Source organism: Odontomachus brunneus, unplaced genomic scaffold (genome assembly GCF_010583005.1).
Source record: "Odontomachus brunneus isolate Ranch 3 - 2012 unplaced genomic scaffold, Obru_v1 Obru_scaffold_062, whole genome shotgun sequence".
Lineage (NCBI taxonomy): Eukaryota > Metazoa > Arthropoda > Insecta > Hymenoptera > Formicidae > Odontomachus > Odontomachus brunneus.
The window spans coordinates 884,801-908,277 of record NW_022639512.1 but is presented as its reverse complement, the minus strand read 5'-3'; the positions used below and the strand labels follow the sequence as shown (position 1 = coordinate 908,277).

At 35.4% G+C, this 23,477-nt stretch overlaps 5 protein-coding genes and 1 long non-coding RNA gene across 13 annotated transcripts in view; 3 read left to right on the top strand and 3 right to left on the bottom strand.

Moving 5' to 3' along the window:
* Window positions 1-1,295: 1,295 nt before the first annotated feature.
* On the bottom strand, window positions 1,296-5,748 carry LOC116846227 (caseinolytic peptidase B protein homolog). Of its 2 annotated transcripts, none has more exons than XM_032819783.1 (10): window positions 4,597-5,748; window positions 4,436-4,488; window positions 3,873-4,062; window positions 3,394-3,584; window positions 3,210-3,300; window positions 2,922-3,129; window positions 2,674-2,806; window positions 2,386-2,598; window positions 1,998-2,295; window positions 1,296-1,920 (listed from the first exon to the last, which is right to left on the bottom strand). In XM_032819783.1, the coding sequence occupies exons 1-10, from the start codon at window positions 4,952-4,954 to the stop codon at window positions 1,775-1,777; spliced, it is 1,881 nt and encodes a 626-aa protein (XP_032675674.1). In that variant the 5' UTR covers window positions 4,955-5,748; the 3' UTR covers window positions 1,296-1,774. The 2 variants fall into 2 exon arrangements, with proteins under 2 accessions (XP_032675674.1, XP_032675673.1); XM_032819782.1 differs by having other exon boundaries at window positions 3,394-3,644; window positions 4,597-5,743.
* A 479-nt stretch (window positions 5,749-6,227) lies between these two features.
* On the top strand, window positions 6,228-17,387 carry LOC116846226 (heat shock protein 105 kDa). Of its 2 annotated transcripts, XM_032819780.1 has the most exons (12): window positions 6,228-6,619; window positions 7,979-8,177; window positions 8,687-9,043; window positions 9,136-9,457; window positions 9,549-9,804; window positions 9,897-10,027; window positions 10,175-10,437; window positions 10,652-10,759; window positions 12,385-12,507; window positions 13,403-13,642; window positions 13,751-14,041; window positions 14,129-17,387. In XM_032819780.1, the coding sequence occupies exons 1-12, from the start codon at window positions 6,504-6,506 to the stop codon at window positions 14,312-14,314; spliced, it is 2,592 nt and encodes an 863-aa protein (XP_032675671.1). In that variant the 5' UTR covers window positions 6,228-6,503; the 3' UTR covers window positions 14,315-17,387. The 2 variants fall into 2 exon arrangements, with proteins under 2 accessions (XP_032675671.1, XP_032675672.1); XM_032819781.1 differs by lacking the exon at window positions 10,652-10,759 and having other exon boundaries at window positions 6,230-6,619.
* Window positions 16,962-18,143, bottom strand: LOC116846233 (vacuolar ATPase assembly integral membrane protein VMA21 homolog). Its single transcript, XM_032819800.1, has 4 exons — window positions 18,002-18,143; window positions 17,826-17,917; window positions 17,617-17,722; window positions 16,962-17,513 (listed from the first exon to the last, which is right to left on the bottom strand). The coding sequence occupies exons 2-4, from the start codon at window positions 17,838-17,840 to the stop codon at window positions 17,374-17,376; spliced, it is 261 nt and encodes an 86-aa protein (XP_032675691.1). The 5' UTR covers window positions 17,841-17,917; window positions 18,002-18,143; the 3' UTR covers window positions 16,962-17,373.
* Window positions 18,144-18,273: 130 nt separating this feature from the next.
* On the top strand, window positions 18,274-20,273 carry LOC116846230 (ragulator complex protein LAMTOR1). The gene is made up of 5 exons (XM_032819792.1): window positions 18,274-18,482; window positions 18,758-18,834; window positions 19,026-19,115; window positions 19,441-19,639; window positions 19,746-20,273. Exons 1-5 carry the CDS (start codon window positions 18,438-18,440, stop codon window positions 19,833-19,835), a joined length of 501 nt encoding a protein of 166 aa, XP_032675683.1. The 5' UTR covers window positions 18,274-18,437; the 3' UTR covers window positions 19,836-20,273.
* On the bottom strand, window positions 19,435-21,173 carry LOC116846234. The gene is made up of 4 exons (XR_004378441.1): window positions 20,627-21,173; window positions 20,278-20,386; window positions 19,584-20,193; window positions 19,435-19,477 (listed from the first exon to the last, which is right to left on the bottom strand). It is a non-coding gene; the product is annotated as an uncharacterized LOC116846234 (long non-coding RNA).
* Window positions 21,174-21,316: 143 nt separating this feature from the next.
* Window positions 21,317-23,477, top strand: part of LOC116846229 (nuclear transcription factor Y subunit alpha) — a 7,913-nt gene continuing 5,752 nt past the window's right edge. For 3 of the 6 annotated variants that reach the window (XM_032819785.1, XM_032819789.1, XM_032819791.1), the window contains exons 1-4: window positions 21,317-21,465; window positions 22,368-22,668; window positions 22,743-22,879; window positions 23,112-23,285. In XM_032819785.1, coding sequence (XP_032675676.1) covers window positions 22,377-22,668; window positions 22,743-22,879; window positions 23,112-23,285 — 603 coding nt within the window. In that variant the 5' untranslated portion in view covers window positions 21,317-21,465; window positions 22,368-22,376. Of the gene's footprint in view, window positions 21,466-21,503; window positions 21,638-22,017; window positions 22,170-22,367; window positions 22,669-22,742; window positions 22,880-23,111; window positions 23,286-23,477 lie in introns of those variants that run through there. The other 3 variants (XM_032819790.1, XM_032819787.1, XM_032819786.1) reach the window with 3 other exon arrangements.

Below are 23,477 nucleotides of genomic sequence, written 5' to 3'. Positions count from 1 at the left end.
GAGAATAGTCTAAAGATCTATAGATGAAAAAAAACGCTTCACCACGAAAGCGCAATCTAAATCGTACGCTTAACTTATATATTTATGGTATTTCTATTATTCTATATATACTACGAGAAGTACGATAAAGTTAAAAACGTTAAATACAGGCTGCGACCGCAAAAGTGAACATCAGTAATAGATGGAAAATTGTTTTAAAAACTTTGACAAATTTTGAGTCGAGTTTTTATCAATATAAGGAATAGAAAAGAGTGAATAAATTCCGTAATAAGATAAAGTATTAATTTTTAAATCAAATAAAAAGTGGAAAAGTTAAGTTTATCATTTTATGTCTCTTCATCAATATTTGGTTCTAGATATTTAAACTAGATCATGATATTCAAAGACTCATATCACGAACAGATAATCGTCTCTGCCATTCCTTATCGAATACATCACTACTATTGATTCTCACTTTTCCAGCCACACTGTATTATATAAATATATACTTAAAAAAATGTCCTTATATGTTCACCGTCGTACAATCATCCTGGGTGTCTGCTGAAAATGCATTTTCGATATTACTGTATTCTACTGCGTGTAAAGGTGAAAGAGAGATCTTATTCTTTATAAGATACAAGGTCTTGTTATACGTAAGAAGCTCAATTTTTCGAAGTCTACGTCAGATTATATTTATAAAATGAAAACCTGACTTATTTGTTTATACTGGAAACTAAACTCTTCAGAGAAGAGGAACCGATAGTATCGATATCAGTCATTTCAGATCCCACGCGGGTTGTTAATTTTTTATGTGAATAAAAACATCCTTACAATTCTCTTCAATCAACAGACACACCTATTGATGGACCTGAATTTGCCTTGCATTATATGGTTATAACCAAGAAGAGCCTCACTTAATATCTTAATTAACAAGAGATGTAAAAATGTAAAAGGTTACATTCGTCCTGCCAATATCGGATAGGGAATTTACTTTACTTGTGATTTTAAAGTAAGGTGAATGGAATGTTTTCCTGTAACAGATTCGAGGAGTTTTCGAGGATAAGTCTCCCGTCTCCCTGTTCATCGTAAAAAGTAACTAATGTATTCTAAATGTGACGTGTAATCAATATTTTTCTTGTAATGTACTCTCGATCCAGTCATATAATTTAATTAGTAAAATAAAGAGTAACTTATTTACATCAGAAGCCCGATGTATTTTATCTAACGCCGGAAATTCATCTGCTTATTTGCTATTTTCGATGTAAGTGTTCGGTACAGATTCTGCAATTATTGCAACATCTAAATCTAAATCAAAGTACATTTTATTTTTTATTAAAAAAAATACCTTTTATTTTTCTTTATTTAATATCACATTCAGTCAGATACTCTATTACAATATCAGAAATAAATTTGTTTATGTTTTACCTATACATATTACATTGTGTGACCAGAATGTTAAAATATATTGACTGGTAAATTTATAATTTCAGGTAATATGTTTATCTCGTCAAACACATATATAAAGCAAAATTGTAAAGATAAATATAATTATTGTAAACAAGGAAAATAGTATAATTTCTAAAATATTAAGTAGTGATGGATAATCGAAATATTTGTTAATTAACTGCAAAATAATTAAGATTTAGATTGAATAAATCTTATAAAAATTAAAGAAAGGGAAATGCAACTTATAAATTTGTATACAATATCGTAATTTGTATACAATATCGTGACATTAGTCATGTACTCACTTTTAAATTAACTAAAGGGTTTATGTTCTATGGCAATTGTATTATTAGAATTTTAATTTCATATTTTTGACTGTGTTATCTATTTCTCCGATATCGACAAAATTTTTTGAGCCTTTTTGTCGAACAGAAAGAGCTATACTCTTACTCTTCTCATGCTGCTGGGTTTTCAATAATACACAGCAACTTTTACCTATAAAAAAATTGATATTAAAAGATAGAATGCGCATCATTCAGATTAAATTATAGATATGGAAAAAAATTGCGTACTAATTAGCCCTCGTTCGTGGGCTGCAGCTAACTGGTTAACAACGCGCCTTTCTACTTCATACTTGATGGAACGAGCACCATAATGGACATCGTATCCATCCGCTAATACTGACAAGACATCTCTTTCCCACTTCAACTCGATCATATGTCTTTCTTTTGCACGTACAGCCCATGCTTCCAATTCTCGAGTAACTAATTTTATTAATTCCGACCGAGAGAATGGCAGGAAGTACACAATCTCATTTATTCTTCCTAGAAATTCGTCCCTTCGAAAATGCGCTTTCAATATTGGTCGTACCTATAAAGAGATTTTACACTGGATAAGATTTATCACGCTACTGTATATGATTTTAAAATATACCAAAAAATATATTTTTATTGTTTATACCACTTGATCTTTGAAATTACGAGTTATTTCAATACGTTCCGGCTCCTGATCTTCATCGGAAGTATTTTCAAATCTATGTTTTAACAGTCTATCAGATTCTGCTCTGAGTTGCAGTGCGTGCTCAGCAATCTCTTTGTTTGCTAAATTTGATGTCATTACGAAAATAGCTTTTTTGCATTCGATTGTTTTTCCTTTACCATCGGTTAATCTTCCCTGAAAAATGAAATAATGCTCTGTATAATCACAAAATACAAGGATAGTCGAATGATATAAGTGATGAATAAATACCTCATCAAAGAGTTGTAACAGTACAGTTAAGACATCGGGATGTGCTTTATCAACCTCATCGAATAATACAACAGCAGTGGGACACTTTCTTAAAAGTTTTGTCAATTGCCCACCATTATCGTGTCCTACATATCTAGATGAGAAATTTAGTTCTGTTAATATAACATTATTCAATTTTAGATATTTAAATGTAGAAATTCGAGAAATGCTGAAATTGAAATAATAGTAATAACGAGTAAGATTCATACCCTGGTGGTGCTCCAATTAATTTTGCAACCTCATGCTTCTCTTGGTATTCAGACATATCCAGTCGAATAAAATCGTTGGGTTTATTCTTGTGAATATAAGCTGCCAACCGCTTAGCTAATTCTGTCTTACCAATACCTGATGAACCCAGGAAAAGAAATACTAGTGGATGTTCTTCATCTATCCAACCATTTTCTTTCCTTCTGATAGCTAGTAATAATATTGAACAATAGTTTTATTACACATATGTTTGTAATTATTTCATAATAAATATAACAAAATTATCTTACTAGAAGCAACAATAGAAATTGCTCCTTCCTGTCCTACAATATGTTGCTTCAAACGTTGCTCAAGCGGAAATCTACGTCGTTCCTCTGCTTCCTAGATGAAACATTTCAATTTATATATTATTTTTCTTTTTATATAATCTCACATTTTACATGTATACAGATAAAATTATTAGATAATATGTACTTTTTCTTTCAATAATTCACCATATTTAGTAGAATACTCTAGAAGCATTTCCTTAATTTCTCCTTCTTTAGCATAATCAATCGGTCGATGTCCTCCTTCATTCTCTATTGTTGGATCTGCTCCTTTGTCCAACAATATCTTCACACATGCTTTTGAATCAATCAACACAGCATAATGTAATGCTGTGAAACCTTGAAAAGTAGCCCTGTTGTTTAGTTGATCAGAGAATTCTTCTTCTCTCTTCATAAGAACTAAGATTAAAATTAATAGCAATTACTTAATAATTTAATATTAAAAGTCTTAAACTATTATTTATAAACTATTGTAGCCTATAATATTGGAACTTTTATTTCAAAATATTTTCAGCTATTAGTAGATATCTTCATAACAATGGAATATCCTATTTATCTTATAAATAATACATTGTATTATTGATTATCTTAATATGTACCAATATTTATATTGGATATAAATAATACCTTCCATAAAATCTAGACCTTTTTGCATGGCAAGTCTATTTGTGCTAACAAAATCATCTCCTGCATTTATATCAGCACCACTATCCAACAGAATTTTTAGGATCTCAGCTTGTCCATTTACAGCAGCAACCTGTAACGCTGTCCAACCCAATGAGTGCCTGGCATTTACATTAATGCCATCTTTAATCATCTAAAATATGACATGATTATATGATATTGCTTTATTTCTATAATATCTTCATGTCATATAAAAAAATATGTGCATTTAGCACTACAACTGAGCACTCAGTAAACTTTTGAATCTGGTATATATTCAGATTTGACTAAGATATAAAAATATAAACCAATCAGACTCATGCTTACTGACGTAAGCTCACATGTAGTAAGTGTGATGTTTTGTAGTACTGAACATATCAAATGATATTAATATCCTTTATCTATCAAAATAATCAATAAGCAAACCATCAATTGTGCTAATTATAGTTCTAAGTTAATTTCATAAGTATCAATTACAAGGTACTTTAAATTATTTATGTCTTGGTATTACCTCATATAAAACTTACTTTTTTCAATTCCGAAACATCACCATACTGGGCAGCATGTAGAAATCTGTTCTCTGCAATGAATCATATGGTTATATTTATTCACATATATAGAGTACTTATATAATATATATAGAGTACTTAACATCTTGCATACAATACATAACAATCAATATACATACCTTTATGATGCAAAGATACTTTATAATCGCAAGATGCTACTGTAAGCCCAAAAGCACTCAAAAACAGTCGAAGGTATTTGAAATGTCTTTTATTAGATTTGCCATGTTTTTTATATTTTTCTTTTGCAATTGTCGCCACAGTTGGTGGACAATAAGAAAATATTTCATTCAACAAACCATGCAGCGGATAAGTTGATAGTGTACGCTGCGGCATACACATATGAACATAACCTATATAGTTTGGATGAAGCGTATTCTTGAATCCTCTACTTGTAAAACATAATTTTCTAGTAAGCGCGGCCGACGTTCTTACACTGCTAACTACCGAGTATAATTTCAAACTGCACAAACGTAACATTTTGCATAACGTTTGTGCGCGAGGTTATGTCACTGCACACGCCGATTGAGAGCTCTGAGCGATCACAAACGACCGCTGTAAACGTCAGTGCCAATCGATTTTTCCAAGCCACTATTAGATTCAATGATCAGATATTACGGATAGTTGCTATAACAACGCGCTTTATTTCCTGTCGGCTTATATTTACGTAAAAAACTGCCCCGACACAACATTCGATCGATGTTACTTACTGTTGCGAGTTGCGAACGAAAAGACGCTCTCTGCTCATAATTTTTCCCACATTGGCCGTTTAGAGTGATTGCATGACGAAAATTTCGTAAGAAAGTTTTAAAAGCTAGTTGGCATCATATAAAATCGTTTAGTTCTGATTCAAGTTATACATTTGCTTTTACAGACGAAACACGCAGATCGTACGTAGCCTTATATAGCAATACAATTTAAAAATTGTTGTAATTTGATAAGTTCGTTTTTCTCGTGTTACAAATGGACAAGATGTTCCATTTTCTGATTATTGCACGTTTCTATTCAATTCTATATGCTTCCAACAAAGTAAGATCTTTTCATCATTGAAATCCTTGCAACTTCTAATTTGACGCTCTCTCTCTCTTTCTCATTCCTTTTCTTATTGTAATATTTCTACAAAATACGATTAGTGTGGGAGTTTATAAAATGAAGATTAGCAGGAGGATAAAAAATTAAAACACCGTCTCGCGTCGGTCATCAATGAAGACGCAATTTTCGAGAACATTCTCGAAGCTCGATTTCACATCGGCCGCAATATTAGCCGCGTTCGGCATTGTAAATCGAAGAGGTCGGATTGCTTTTTTACCTCGAAAATGCACAGAAGTGAGAGAGATACGAGATCTCGTATCTTTTTCATTTCTATGCATCTTCGAGATGAAAGAGCAATCCGACATCTCCGATTTACAATACTGAACGCAGCTATTGAATGACACAGAGAGCTTTACTCGTTGGTTCAAATCCGAATTATTCCATGCAAGCATATTAATTTTGTCGTCTGTCAGATCGCAATCTGTTCGTCGAAACATGAATCGCGAATTGTTATGGCGCGCGATGTGGCCTACGGCGTGAATGCGGCAGAGCGATGGCGGGTCAACAATGTTCGATTTTTCGAGAAAACGCGCGCGTCCGGACGGCGATTCTGCGGAACCGACCAATCTCGCGGTTCCCAGGACGTTCCAGAAGTTTCCAGAACGTGCGGCGCGCCAATCGCCATAACGGCCAGCGCTGCCATGATTGGTCAGTTTCGAAGCGACCTCAGCAGAAGGCAGTCCTTGCGCTGACGAAATCATTTCTTTCGGGGCATCGCGTGCGAGCGTATCATCGGTGGCTCTCCCTCGTGATTGCGAGTCGTGGCGACATTAATCGCATCGTTTCGACGTAATCGCTGTTCCCTCGGCGTGCCGCTCCGGTACCGCGTAGAGTTCACGTCCAAGTGAGAGGGACAGACACCTCTCTCGTACGAGAACGGCTAGAAATCCGACCCAGTGTCACAGAGGAAGTGTCGATTCGGCCTCAACACACCAGCATGGCCGCGATGTCTGTGATCGGAATCGACTTCGGGAACGACAATTGCTATGTGGCCGTAGCACGCGCTGGTGGCATTGAAACTGTAACGAATGACTATAGCCTTCGCAATACACCGTAAGTTGCAATCCTTCACGCCGAGATCTCGTCAAGCGCGATGCCCGCGGATGCTCGCTCGTATTGAATACCGGCAGACCTGCGACCTTCGCCTCGCGATTTATATGTCCCGTAGTCACATCGTGAATCACCTCCAACCTGAATTTGGCCAATTTTTTTTCTCCTTTCCGCCAATGCCTTTGGCTGTGTGTGCGTATATATATATATATATATACATATATATATGTATGTATATATATATATACATATATGTCGGCGTATAATCCAGGAAGCATCGTCATCGTTAATGATTGTTACGCCGGTTCGATGCGATCCGGCCTTAATCTTGCGTTTCTTTCGCGTTTTCCGTTCTCTAAAACTTCGGCCGCGAATAAATTTTCTTCATTATTCCGGATAAAAAATATATACACTTCACTTTCGCGCTACCGCTGTGCGCGATTGTCACGAACTGACAAAGATCATTTTCACGTGTCATCCGAATTTCAAGACAAAGTTACTCCGCGTGTTTTTCATGTAATTTTATCAATGAAATATAACAAAATAAAGAATAATGGACGTTCGCGTGCGAATACGCGCATGGATTATCGTGCTCTCAAGCACGTCGGTCACATTGCCATTTACAGGCATCTCATTGCCAATACCACCGTCGCACGTGTGTTCACATATTTTCAGAGTATCCCTAAAAAGTCCTGCTCCGCTCGCGCGCGTTTCTGCCTGCTCCTTTGCTTCCTTTTTGGAAGCGCGCTTATATTTTTATCCTCCGCAGCTGTTGCGACCGACGAAATTTTTTTTTGCACTAATAATTAAATTTTCAACAATTTACGTGAATATTTTTCAAACTACATGAACATTTCGTAGAAATATACGAATAATAACAAAATATTTATACAAATATTTCAGTCTCTTGTCATTTATTTCCGAACAATAATCTCTAATCTTATCTCTTTCTCTTTACACATATACACATATATTATACATACATATTTTTTATATATTTAGATTATCTTTATACATAACAATTTATATAGTGTAATCAGAATGATAACAATTGTTTCTCTTAATTTGTACATTTGTTAAGTTAAATAGATATAGTGTATCACCCTATAATAAAACAATGTATATATTGAATTAGATAAGCAAATATAGTACATCTTTTATTTATATAAATATAGATTAGGTAAATGAAATCTAGGTCTAAAAGTATATATATATGCAAGTATACTGAAATAACTATCATAAATGTCAAACAAATATAAAGTAAATAACGCATAAATTAGATCATGTCATTTGATAAATTATGAAAACTTGTGTCACTAAGAGAAATGAACTGTCTCTATATATGTGTAAAACGATTCTCAGGTCATGTGTTGCATTCAGTGGGAAAAACCGAATTCTTGGTGTGGCAGCCAAAAACCAGATGGTGACAAATATGAAAAACACCATTTATAATTTTAAAAGGTTACTAGGTAGGAAATATAATGACCCACAAGTTCAATGTGAGCGACAGACTCTACCCTTTAAAATGACTCAACAAACTGATGGAAGTATCGGCATACATGTAAGTGTTATGTTAAGCAGAAGAAAAGATGATTTTGTAAATTATTCTTGTGTTTTTTGATGAGAAAATTTGTATGTTATGTATTTATTATAGCAGAGAATGTAAAAGTGTAATTATTTGCTACGTAAGAGTTTTCACTTGTGTTTTCATGAGTGTGATCTATCTGTATATGTATAAAAAAAAATTAATGACTGTTATTCTTCAATTTTCTCTCAATAAACATTTGTTTAATATTTCAATCGTGATTTCTCTCGCATAATTCAATGACTAAGAATCGAAAGTAATTTAGGCACTTTGCCAGGACCTTTTCATTTCTGGAGACTTCTGTCTTATTTATATCTTTTTAGAATGCTACAACACACTGAGGAGATTTATTAATGTTACTTGCACCAAGTAGAATCAAATGTGCATTATTGAAAAGTATATACACAATGATAAACCGTTTTGTGGTTCCCCGGATTCTCTATAGTGTCGACAACTCCTCGTTCGAACGTTTATTTCTATTCTAGGTACAATATCTGGGAGAAGAACATGTCTTTTCACCAGAACAAATTACAGCTATGCTTTTCACAAAACTGAAAGATGTTTCCGAAACAGCGCTGCAAACTGCTGTCAACGATTGTGTCATATCAGTTCCTTCATACTTCACTCAAGCTGAGCGTCAGGCCCTACTTGATGCTGCTAAAATTGCGGGCCTCAATATTCTAAGATTATTTAACGAGACCACCGCCACTGCACTTTGTTATGGTATTTATAAGCAGGATTTGCCGGGAACAGATGCAGCTCCAAGGAACATCGTTTTTGTGGATTGCGGCCAAGCCGGCCTGCAAGTGAGCATTTGTGCCTTTCATAAAGGCAAACTTAAGGTCGGTATTACTTAATTTTCCATTAATACGCAAAAATTAGCATCGTGTGCTTTATCCGCAAACGCTTAATTCTGTTGTCCTTATTATTAAAGATGTTGTCAAGCGCTGCCGATAGTCAATTGGGCGGCAGAAACATTGACAATATTTTGGCGGAACACTTCTGCCAAGTGTTCAAGAAGCGATACAATATTGATGTACACACCAATCCTCGGGCATACTTAAGATTGCTCGCGGAAGTTGAAAAATTGAAGAAACAGATGTCAGTTAATTCGACGACTCTGCCTCTGAATATCGAGTGCTTTATGGATGAGAAAGATGTGCACGCCGAGATAAAGCGCACTGAGATGGAGGATTTGTGCAGTCATCTGATTAAACGCGTCGAGGCGACTTTCGTCCAATGCTTGGTTGATTCAAGTAAGCTCGCGAGCGAATCCGCATCACGGAGATATATTTGGCCATTTTGTCTTTATGTGCTAACTATGAATTACATGTGACTACTTTTCAGAATTGAAACTCGAGGAGATTCATGCAGTCGAGTTGGCAGGGGGATCAAGCCGGGTTCCTGCTATCAAACGTTTAGTAGAAGAAATTTTCGGTCGACCGGTATCGACTACCTTGAATCAGGACGAATCGGTTGCTCGTGGTTGTGCGTTGCAGTGCGCTATGCTCAGTCCTGCCGTGCGTGTCCGTGAATTTTCAGTTACAGATATACAGCCATATTCCTTAAAATTGACATGGGACGCTACTCAGGGTGAAGAAGGGTATGCGCTTCTCCTTTGTCATTTGTCACTGACATTGGTTTTTTTTTTGTTGTTCTCCTTTACTTAATGTTCTCCTTTACTTAAAATTTCAGAGAGATGGAAGTATTTGGACATAATCATGCTGTACCATTCTCGAAGATGCTGACGTTCTACCGTTCGAATCCGTTTGTGCTTACTGCCAGTTACAGTTTGCCGCCTCCTTATTATCCTCAGACACGTATCGGTACAGCGAATTTATTTTTATTAATTTTATCTTAAGATAATTCCCCTTTTGAATATCTTTTTTTAAAAGATAAAAGTGATATCAATCTTTATAAAATAAACACACATGTTTAATTTGTTCTACATTCTGTATTCGTGCTTTGTGTAGGAACATTCATGATAAAGAATATAAAAGCTACACCGGAGGGCGAGTCAGCGAAAGTTAAAGTGAAAGTGAGGGTGAATCTGAACGGCATTTTAACTATCTCGTCGGCGTCGCTCATCGAGAAACGTGAGTCGACGCAGCAAGAAAAAGAGGAAGAGGATGCCCAGCAACAGCAGCAACAGGATAACATGGACATTGATCAGCAACAGGAGAAAAAGGACAAACTCGATCAAGAAGCGCAGGCGAATGAACCACCAGCAACAGAGGTTTGTAGTTCACGTTATTATCACTTAATTGTATATTCTTGATTGTGGCTCTTGTATGATTAGAGTGACATTACATGGAACACCGATTTTAATTGAGAAATATCATGCATCGATTATATGAAATATGTCGTATCACAAATTCTTTACTGTGGTGCAACATCCTATGTGTATTGGCAGCGTTCAGGTGCATGATTGTAAGTTTATTGTGGTTTAGGTGAGCATGGATAAAACACGACGGAACTCAGATGCTGATGACGGTGGAAGAGGCCCTAGGGGTTCTGCCCCTTCCTACTCCTCCAGGATTCTCTCTTGGTTCAGCTCGGTATGGGGCATACTATCTTTACTTGGACCCATACGCATATGTTGAGACTGAGGCATATTCTGCGCTAAATTTTAAAGCTTAATCATTGCATTGTTATCTTACGACAGTTGTCGAAAACATCCCTTCACGTTTAGGGTTCATCATGATTTAGATAGTCTCTCCCTTCTGTCACGCTAAGCTTTGTCGTTCACCTTGAAGCGGAAATCAATCTGACGCAATCCTCATGGCAACAATAAGTGCACAAATAATCACAACCGCCTTATATAACGCAAATGACACACTCATCGTCGTCAGTTCAGTACACTAAACGCATCTTTACATTTTATTTCTAGCGTTTTAACTTGATCTCTTATGCTCTTTTGTTGAGCTTCCTTTTCTAGGATCGTTTTTAGTGACATTTGTTTAACAAAATGGTATTGCTTTTGATATTCATTCATTCATTCATTCATTCATTCATTCATTCATTTATTCATTCATTCATTTTCCTTCGTTCTCTTCCTTATAACGCCAATTCGTAGTATGCAATCCTTTCACATTTTAAAACTTACAAACTACATTGTCATCATCTACTTATGTACATTAATTTTTTTCTTTTTAGGATACGAGTAGATAGTGCAAGCTATTTTACTATGAAGTATTAGAAGCCTGTAGAGTGTTGTAATTATCGGTTCTATTTATCGGAATGCATGACGTTTGGCTAGACGTAGAGTCTTAAACCCTGTGTCGATTTCTTCTGCAAACTCGGCTATCCAGCGGCATTATAAAAATCTAGATAAAGATCGGCTTGCTTCCTTATGAGACATAATGTGATTTTGCAGTGTGTAATAGATCCGTATGATGGTTTGTGATATCATTTAATTCCGTAACAATCTTTTTGCTATATAAATGCATATGGGTCCAAGAACAGCTGTGTCACGCCGTACTGCCTGTCTTTGCTCTGCTATTCTACTTACTGAGTCGCAGAAGGAAAAGAGACAGTGATGTCATAGAAGGATAGTGTTTTTTATCGAATAGCATAAATGAATATTCCTAAGCTGTAAAGACAGGCATGCTGAACAGTTTTCTATTCGTATAGTACATTATACTTGTGTTATATAAGTGCAAGTATAGATTGTAAATTTAATTTATAACATTTGTTATTTTGTCTATTACGTAATATAACGCAATATGAATGGAAAACTGTACACACAAAAGTGTATACCCCATTATCTTTGCCTCATCTTTGTCATCACCTGAAGAATTCCAGTTTAAATTTTTTTTATCTTTATACAAATTTGGTTTAATCTATTTCTTGCATTTAAAGAGGAAGAGGTATTGTAAAATATCGGTGTTACAAAATTGTTAGCGACAAAGGGAGCGTTTCAAGAAAGTATTATGAGAAGGTAAGTGCTTGTGTGAGATAACAAGTCCCTTTCTATAGGAAGTATATTCCACAATGTAGGAAGCCGATGAAATGTGCAGTAACGGTGTTCGTTACTGAATATTGAAAATTAACTGATGATGTGACAGATGATATAAATAATAAACTTTCTTGTAAACGATCTTTTTCTATTGTAGGCTTGTACAAAATGCAGTGTTAGGAAATATGTTGGTTCATATATTTCATAAAATTTTTTTTGTTTCAGGGTGACGATAAGGGTGAAGAGAAAGGCAAGAAAAAGATTCCCGTTCGTACGGTCGAGTTACCCATCGAAGCTAACGTTTGCGGACTTTCTCTGCGAGATCTCGATGCCGCGATGGAAAAAGAGGTAACGTAATCATTCAATGTGCGCAGCTTGAATACGCGGTTTTACCATCAATTGTAGTGATAAGGAAAATTGTTGATAAGGAAAACTTATCAAAGTATATTATCATTGGCCTGGTTTTACATCGTAAAAACGTTAGTACGCATATTAAATTTGATGCGCACTAATGCTTTAACCCTTTGGGGACGAGTGTCGGCATATAGCCGCCCAAGCCGTTTTTTTACCGTTCCGGATGCGTGTCGGCATATAGCTGCCCAAATTAGTTCGTAGCTGCAAGGCTCGCGACGTCTGTCGTTCTGAGCGATAAGATACGCATAGGTATAGTAAAAGAGTCACGTTTTCATTCAAAGACATTAGGGGCCATTAGCGATGAAGTCATCTTCCTTATAGCCCGTCGAGCGGCTCCGTCCCCAAAGGGTTAATGCGGGTGTGTTTACATCGAACGTACTAAAGGAAGAATATAATACGAATTTAATTCATGTCGTTTACCTCCTAGTGGTGGTACTTGGAATTGCAATTTGCTTAAAATAGCTTCGACCGACAGGAGGAATGCATAATTCTAAAAATGTGTTCGTTTCTTCTTCTCTCCAATTTATCCCCTTTTTTTACAAGACATTTTACTATAATATAATTTGAGAAAAACTACGCTTATCGATAACACCGGTTTTAATTAGATTAGGTTCTTTCCAACATTCGTTTCATACGTTTACATCGTCATTTGTGTCATTTGATACGCATATTAGTTTAGTACGATACTCCTACTTGGTACCAAATTGATCCGTTTATCATGCATATTAAATATTTAGTATGAATTTGATATGAATATAGTATCTGATACGCGTATCAAGTGCACGATGTAAACCAGACCATCATGTAACTTTATACATTTTACGAACAGGGCAAAATGATCGCTGAAGACAGGCAGGAAAAAGAGCGAGTTGACGTACGTAATGCTTTGGAAGAATACGTTTACGACTTACGTTCCAAATTGTCTGAAGAAGATCAGTTAGCTACATTTATCACGGAAGCCGACAAGGAGGCTCTTTGTCGTATATTAGATGATACTGAAATTTGGCTCTATGAGGAAGGAGAGGATTGTCAGCGACAGGTCTACTCCGAGCGATTGATGCGCTTGAAGGTATGTCGTTTGATGAGCTGCTGATAATTCAATAGTTTAAGTACTGAACGTTTTTCCTCTCGCTATTATACGCTGTAATTTTTAAGCGCGTCTTTTCCTTTTTATTAGTCTCAAGGTGAGCCAATAAAGGAAAGGAGATTAGAGTTTGAAGGACGATCTCAAGCGTTAGAGGAACTTGGGGGAGCATTACAGTTGGCTAAGAAAAGTCTCGATCACATCAAAGCATCAAATCCGAGAGATGACAAATATTCTCACTTAACGGAGGAAGAAGTGAAGAAAGTTGAGAAGGCAGTGCATGAGAAGTGGACGTGGTTAGAAGAGAAGCGTATTCTACTTGCGAGTACATTACGCACGCAACAACCACCGGTCACCGTAGCACAGATTCGCGCCGAGAAACAGGTAAGCGTTATAGATACCAATTATTTTTTTTTAACATTTCGAATATACATACTTATTTTCTCATCGTCCATTTTCGTTATTGCACAGGCATTGGATAGTGTAGTACTACCTATCATCAACAAGCCTAAACCTAAAGCGGAGCCACCAAAAGAAGAAAAAACGAAAGACAAAGATGCCGATGAACAGAAGATGAATAATCAAAATAGCCAAGCTAATGCTCACAATCACACTAATCAACAGACACAGCAAGAAGAAAATATGGACGTTGAGTAACGTCACTAAAATTTATGTGGTTTTAATATTATTAAATCTACCCATAATTCGAAGAAATAGCAAATGATTCATTTGGGGAAACTGTGTTTATCGCGTCACAAAAGCGCTTGACATGTATTCAGAATTTTTGCACACACGATTGTCATGTCTCTCTCTTTCTTCTTTTCTTTCCTGTAACGCCTGTTTGATGACAGGTATTATGCTTGCACGAACGTAAGTGTATTGAAAGCTAAAGTATCTATTGACAAATTCGATTGGATGCACTAGCGTGTATCAAGATACACCAAGGCCGGTATCAGTCCGCTTTTATATTTAAGCTGTATTTATAGTTTTTTCTTATATTTAAGATCGTCTTAAATTCGCCTTCAGATGCTATACAAATCGTTTCATTAGCCACAGAATATTTGGAAGCGAATTTACGATAATCTTAAATATAAAAACGGACTATGATATCGATCGGTCTTAGTGTATCTGGTGCACATCAGTGCATCCGATCGAATTTGCCATATGAAAGAATGTGCGTTACAAAATCTACTTTTGTTTGAATACAGCTTTTTCTGATACTCATGATAACAAATAATTATCATTTGGCCAAGTATAGCAATGCCTTAAAAGCCCAAATAATGAAGCTTTTTTTCTTACTTTTAAAAGTATTGGTTCTTTTTTTTTTTTTTTTGAGTTTTCAGTACGCTTCTAAGTAACCGGATCGTTCTAGGTGAATACTTGAAAAAAATCTTTAAAGCTATTGCCAGTAGGAAAAATTAATACGTTGCGATGTTTCACGTAGTACTCGAATACTAAGTTAAATCTCTAATGACTAAATTATGAGACTAGATAATATAGCTCTGGCGATTGTATTTAATATTACAGTTATTCATTCCAACATTTTTCATGGCTGACAGCAAATACTGTCTTTTCTTTTTTTTTGCATTTAAAGTAAATAAATAAACATTTCACTAATTAAAATTGCTAATTTTGCTCTGATATTTGGAACGTTTAAGCATCACTAAACATATTAGAAGTTGACTGCAATTTTTCAGTTCCAATTATGACTCGAATAATTTCTCTCTAGCAGAAATCTCATTTTCTACGCAAAAAATTAAAAATTTTATCTAGACATACCATTGTACATAACTTGTAGACATCTACATAATGACAGTATATTTCTTTATCCCAATCATATTTATATTACTATACTACTCGTCACAACACACTTATAGAAAGTCTTATATCGGAAACTTGGTTGTTCCTAGAATACACAAGAATAGGAAGTCCATATTTCACTCTTGTGCCTAACTTTTCTTTTAGCAAGTAAGGCCAGTATTAATAATTGTCACCTGAAACTTGTCTCATATAAGATATTCAGATTTTTGTTCAGAGTTACATCAAAAGTTGTTGACATTTGTATCTATAAGTGTGCGCGCGCGCGCGATTCAACTGAAAAACTTATCTCTAACTTTAGATTCAAATCTGAGTATCTAGAGACGAGTGTCAAGTAATAACTATTAATACAGACCTAAGTACAATCTCATTATCACGTATGTGTATAATGTAACTACGTTAGTAAAATGTAAAAAATTTATTAGATAGGCAAAATGTAAGAAGTGATTAGACGCTTTGTTTCATTGAATGATAAAAGTTTCTAATATACGACGAGTTCTTTTTTTTTTTTGTATTTTTAATTCTTTGCATATATACGGATTATTTTAGTGCTTTTCGCAATTATGTATATCTCAAGAAAAAATTTATAATGTATAAATTGTTTACGTATTTTTACCGTTATTTTTCAGATGTTTTTGCTAAAAATTTAATACGATAGGTGCATCCTTATCGATGTTTGGAAATTAAATATCAATCAATGCCAAATATTTAAATTGATTTCAATCTAATGATTAAAATAAACGGTTATAAGAAAATGAGTTTAACATCAATTTTGTATTATTTAACTAATATTTTACTTTTCCTTTATATAACGGTTCAATATGTCCATTAGCTAACACTTCTCATTAATTTATATTATTACTATACTATATTCTATTGATTAGGTTTAAATTCTTAGAAAAATAAGTTTTTAAACATTCAAATCTTTTGCACACAGATTGAATAATCGTAATAATCTTAACATATAAAGTTTTATTATATTATTTCATAACATACAGCATAATATAAACTTATGATAAATTCTAAAGTGATATAATCATGTGTTAAAATTATGTTGTCTAAAATAGACACAAAACTTGCTTATTTGTTTAATTTAATTAAATAAATAAACAATTTAAATTTATTGCAAAATTTATGAAGCAGTTAAATTTAAATCTCAACAATAACTTTCAAAATAACAAATAACAAAGGATGAAATATGGACATATATTTCTTTAAAGGTCTGTTCGTTTTTGAAGAACTTCTGCATTAGTGTAATGAGTTAAAGTAAAACAAATATATTTTCTTTCACTTTAACTTATTCTACTAATGTGCATCGGTTCAGAAATTTTTTGGAAACTAACAAGCCTTATGTGTGAATCATACCAATCTTATCAACTTATAAGAGAGTTTAAATTGTTGAAATCTTATATTGCCACATTATTTTATCATTTATCGTACATAAGGATAAATGAACCATAATGATGTGTGCTTTATTGGAAAAATATATTCAGTAAGTGCACCGCAGTACTTTATTGTATTTTTATGTAATATTATGAAAATTATAGTAACATATTAACAATCGCATAAACATCGAACGGTATATTTAAAGTACACATTGCAAATGTTATAATTTAAATGAATTTTGGAATGTAAGTTATTTTATAACTTATATAATTATTTTCCACATATAAATCGTGTATAGCATAGACGATGTTATGTTATTTTTGTGAAATTAGCAACCACCTGACTTATTTGCTAAAGCAAAAGTAAGATAAAATATATCAACAAATGCTGTTTATAAAGATGTGTTTATATACAGCATACCTTTTGAAGAGTTTCAGCTAAACAATGTCGAAAATAAATGTATTGACTGTGATTATGTCGTAAATGGTCACCAAGGTGTACTTAATAAAGAATTAATCTCTCTTAACTTGTGTCCTCGACCGATCATCAAAATATGCTCTGTATATAAAGGCTCCTAAGGCAATATGTAATACTAAAACTGCAACAGCAGCGGAGTATACATTACTTGGTACATTGTTGAGTCCCAATAGACCTAAAAATAAATTGCAAGTGTCTAATTAATATGAATCTTCTAATAATTATATAACAAGTTTGTATAATAAACTTATTATAATTTTCTACTATATATTCCGTACCATCAAAAAGGAAAATCTTGCTTGTAAAGAATGATATCACGGGTAATGCTATTATTACCACACTGTAATATAGGACTGTCTTGAATACTTGTAGTTCTGTCAACTCCTAAAATAAAAGTCACAAGGAATTGATATACTTTATTTAGCATGCTGATACATATGAGTAAATATAGATATTGAATCGTTATTGCTATTAATATCATGCTTACCTTTGTGCCTGACATGGTTATAATTACTGTAGCAAAGTCGTGAGATTAAAGAAATTGCGTCAAGGTCAATGTAAAGATTTTTCGAATAAATCCTGTTGATATACAGAGAAATTTAATAATAACTCAGTATTTATGTACAAAACTTATCTTGATTAGGTATTCGTCAAACAACTTTCCTTTATTTGTTGCCTATGATGCGATGCATTTCTCAGTCACGCATTTACGTTTACTAGCAATGTTCATCGAACGTATTCGGGGTATATGCAAGCATATAATTTCCGATAAAATCCCCCTACTCTGACGATTACTTGACGGTTTCACGAGATGTAGAGGTTACAATTTCTGATTGTCAGTAGTCCCGCCGATGGCGCTGCATAAGGCCGGCATCGCAATACCTTCGATTTTCACATCTGACAGTAATTTCACGCACTGGAATAGCGTTCATGTTTTAAGAAATTTCATTTTGTGTGTGTGTGTGTCGCTTCAAGGCGCAGAGCTTGCGACGCACCGATAGCTGATTCATGTGATTGTTTACCAGAGCAAACATGAAATATCGTTTGCAATAACGGTTGTAACTTGTTAATCGAAAAGATTTCGTTGTTCTTTTCAAACATGGGATGTTGCTACAGTTTTTGCAAAGAAGATAGCAGTCCGCAGGTAATCAGCCATGAGGCAAAGTCGCATTTCCTGCATCTCGTACCTTTCTTCTTATCACTGACGTTATACGTCTCTCGTGCAACAGTCCGCATGAATTATCGCGTATAACACGCCTACTTAGCGATACTGATTACATATGACTAATCTCTTCTGTGGGAACATGTAACAATAGTGAAAACGACAATGCTAATAATACAATAACCAGAATGTGTCAATCTTGTCACATTTTTATTCGTTACATTATTTGTTCTTTACTTATTTCTTAATTTATTCAGGGTGGAGAGGCGAATGAAAGGACACATTTATTGGTAGATCCTGTTAGTAACAATACAAATATACCAAGAGTGCACAGGTGAATTATCTAATTTTTTTCACTAAGCATATCTTATATCCAGCATATCTCTGTACATTATAATCATACATACTATTATATATTATACTTATAAATATTATTTTATATCCTGTATATTTATATCATTAATTGGAACAGTTAAATAAGCAAGATGAAATAAAATGTTACAATAATTGTTTACTTTCTCTTAGTGACGATTATGTCAACCAATATGCAAGTTCTGTGCCTAAGAAGACAGATGAACAAAGTGCATTAAATAGAATTTTACACGAAACTGCAGCGTAAGTAGTTTTTTAATATTACAAAACAATGTTGATGTAAAACGCAATTTTTATTTAAGTAATATTTATTTTTACTTCAATGTAGTAATTTTTCTGTAATTTAAAAGTTATAGTTTAACATGTATGATACATTATATGATATATATGTGATACATTAATTAGTTTTCCTGACATTTCTCTTTGTATACAATTAGAAAGCACATGTACTAAATATGATTTTAAAAGGTATTGTCTGTAGTAAGAGTTTTTTAAATCCTGTACTAAACCTGTTAACCTGACAAATTATTACCTAAGATCTTCCCTTATCCAATATTTTTTCTTACAGCAATGTCATAGATGTGGGTGCATTAGACTCACATAATCTAGAACAACATGAATACATGGATAGAGCACGTGCATATTCAAAGAGAATAGAGTCGGGAAGAATTACACTCCCAGAGACTGCATCGTGCTTCCTCAAGGACATACCTGCGCCAGAACGAACATTGGCAGTTGAACCCCTCGCTAGTGAAGATCAAGAGTTGGTAAGGAACAAAACTATTTTCCATGTCTGCAACAGCAGACATTGCAGACAACTCTCACACTGATACAAGTGTGGCTTTGACATGATGAAATGAATTGTGCTTGCAGATTACAGAAATGCTCAATAAAGCTGTGACAGCATTAAGCGATGTAAAAGTTGAACATAAGGAAGACTTGGTAGTGCCGTTTTTATCGTGATCGATAGTTGGCTCTGGAATTCACTTATAATCTCATCCCATTTGACTGGAACTTCAACGTCGCAATGCGTCATTGAAGAGTATACATCTCTCTGAAAAATAAATTGGCCTAAGGCCGAATTGTAATTCTAGCGTTTGCTAAGAGAAAAGATTCATTGTAATAATTAAGATATGTAGTATATTATACAAAATGTTAATATTTGCTTACTGTATACCAATGGCTTCATCCGATCATGGGATCGGTACTTCTCTCTTTTAATTTCGAAGTTTAGAATTAAGATGTGCGTCGCAAACTTCTCGCACAGTTTATTACCAATTAGTGCAGTTTTTATGTAAAAGATTAATTTGTTATCGTAGTCCTTTATCGACATGTATACATGTAAGCGAAAAAAAAAACTATTTTATCATTGTTCAATAAATTCTATCAAATAACAGATAATTACAGTTCTCAGAGAGTCAATCGTTCCTTCAACTTCAAATCGATCAAGTTGAACAATCAGCGATTCTAAGAAACCCTGAATAGTGATTGTGTAATTGTCCCTTAGCGAAAAGCTGAAAAGTGAAATATTTCACGTGAGAAATTTCATACTTTCTTTGTTCGGAAAGTTATATGATCGCTAAAATCGTCAAGTTTATGTGAAATTTTATTTTTCACATTTTCGTTCTTAGGAGAAAGTATCATTGCCTTGGAGACAAAGGAATCTTGTAATTCCATTTTAAAAAGAACACTTTTAAGCGAAACAATGAGCAGAACAAGACAATTTTCGAAAAAAGCACGTTCACGTCACACACCTTTATGTATACAGGCTGTCCCACCTAACTTGCATAACAACCTAAATAGTATTGTAGGTCGTTTGCTTCGCTTGACTGCCTACCATATCGCGATGATAAAAATATATAGTCTCATATAAAAAAAATTACTTTGAAAAAAATTTCTTGTTTTTTACAATATTTGTCTCCTCGAACTAAATAATGTCTCTTTTAGCATCCTCTTATAAAAAATAAACAAGATATTTAAGATGTTCAAGTTAAGTATATTACCCGACATCTCTAGTCTAACATTTTCTTTTTAGTGTACACTATAATACATATATATTTGAAAGAAAATTTATTACAGAGCAACAGTTAGAAAATTTATTACAGAACAGAGTTAGAAGTTTTCAAGGACAAAGAAAGATTTGGAATAAAGGGAACACAGGTAGAAAAGCTGAGAATTTCTGGAAATAAAAAAAAAGGTTGCCATAAATCACACAATATCTCAATGCTGTCAATGATCGAGAAATAATTGTTTGCAGAGAAAAAGAAAGTATTCCTTGACTTTCAACACTTCAGCCTACGCTCTCGAGTAGTACGGACGTAGAAAAGGCGGCAGAAGAACTTGCCGGCCGGTATCCAAACTTGAATCACGCGCCATATTGTAGTGGCGTGGGGTTGAGCCAGGTCACTTGATTGGCCGGGTGCGTCGAGGCGCAGAGGGGCATCGACCGTTCTGGCGTCAGGCAGCGATCGGACTGGCAGAACTTGCCGTTCAGTGCCACCAATACACAAGTGCCGGGAGACTCTCTATCGCCGACCATTGGTCCTCAATTTGCCGACCAATCATTGGGAAAGTGCCTACGAAAATATCCAATGTAAGTTCACAAATTATCAAACATCAGCCCGGCTCGCGGCATGACCGCGCGCCCGCGTCCGTTATTAATTCCGATTTCGCGGTCGCGTAGCCGCTACTTTCGCCGCCCGCGCGAGCTCCTGCCTCTCTCGACGCTGAAAAAGCCGTCGTAGCACGGCCATGTTTGCTGAGAGGTGATATCGCGTTCCCGCACAGCTAGCCGCGGTGGCCGATGGCGAGACGACGCGTGATGTTCTGTCCGTACGTGGTCGATCGTGCGCGTCCTCGTGCATCCGCGAAATCGCCAAGCGATTCGCCCGGAAGTGCGGCCGGAGGAAGCCGCGTCGTGGAACGGTACTCTCGCTGGCCTTCGGCAGCGTGTCTGTTTCGGCGCGAGACGGTACTCGTCCGCTCGCTCGCCAACCAGCCAGCCAGCCAGCTCGGTTATCCTCTCCTGTTCGTCGGTTAATTTGTTGTTCGTTGACTCGCGGGACTGCATCGATACGCGCGCGTATTCCGCGTGGGGTCACACGTGGATCGCGCGAAACGGTCGATTGTTATCGCCACGTTGGCGCGCGAGCCCCACGAACGCCTTGCACTGAACGCCGTGTCTCGCTGCTGATCCTCCGGCAGCGTCTCGATCATCCCGCATGCTTTGCTTAACGTTAACTCCATGTGCCACGAGCGCAGAGAGATAATGAGTTGGGCAACGATACGATTTTGTCGGTGCGTGAGTCATATCGAACGTCCTTACATTTCATTGCTGAGATAAAAGTACCTATGTTGAAAGTTTGAATTGTTCATATGTTGAAGATCAAAATAACAATGCCCAGGCATTGGTGCTTTTATTTTGCATACTCTTTCTCGAATTCCTCTCCTTTAGCATTGCTCTTTACTGAGAGGGATGGATTTTTCTTGTTGCAGTGAGACATCATGGAGCAGCTTAGCGAAGGTCAAGCAGTTGTGGTGGGTGGTACTGGAGGAACAGTACAAGTTGTGCAGATGGGGCAAGGCGGTCAAGCTATGATGCTTCCACAAGCTATACAGGTTGCAGCTCCCAATGGGCAGATTCAAGTTGTGCCTGTTTCTAGTTTAACGAACACTGGCCAGCAGATAGTTATCCAGCAGCCGCAAACGCCACAAATTATCCAGACACCTGATGGACAAACTTATATTTATCAGCCAGTACAACTTGAAGGACAAGTCCAACAGACACAACCGACAGGTTTGTTTATATTAAATACACCACTTTTTCTGGCCCAATGTAATTTTATTGGCAAATACATTTTGAATTTACAGTGATTAATATCAATGGCAATCTCATGCAAATCGCTGGGACTACAACGCAGGCCACTACTACCCCAGCTACTACATCTCCGGTACAGCCTTTGGCAAGTCCTACAGCAACAGTATCACAGGCAGGAAATGTTGTTATGGTAATTGCGAAAGTTATATGTACAATCATTGGATACATATTATAACAAGTTATAGTGACCTTCAAGCAGTATTTTGAATCAGAACTGCCCTTCGTCATGGATCCATTTCGATATTAATGGTTTTGAGATAATGGTTGTGAGATCTATACGTACAAAGATGTACATATAACCGCTTTTTAATTAAGAGGGCAGAGTTAATGATCAGTTAATTAAGTATTCTTTTACAAAATAGATGGTACCAGGGAACAGTGGGCAAACACAGTTCCAAAGAGTGGCATTGCCCAACGCTGAATTTCTTGAGGAGGAACCACTATATGTAAACGCTAAACAATATAGGCGCATTTTGAAACGTCGACAGGCACGTGCGAAATTAGAAGCCGAGGGAAAGATACCGAAAGAGAGACCGGTATGTATTCTCGCATTTCCCTAAATTTTATCTTTTCAAATGTTTAACAGAAAAATTCTTTTATATAATTGAAAAAAACATTATAAGGGCGAAAAATTTCCCAAAACTTGCATACATTGATATTAGAAATATAAAATTCATATATATATATATATATATATATATATATATATATATATATATATATATATA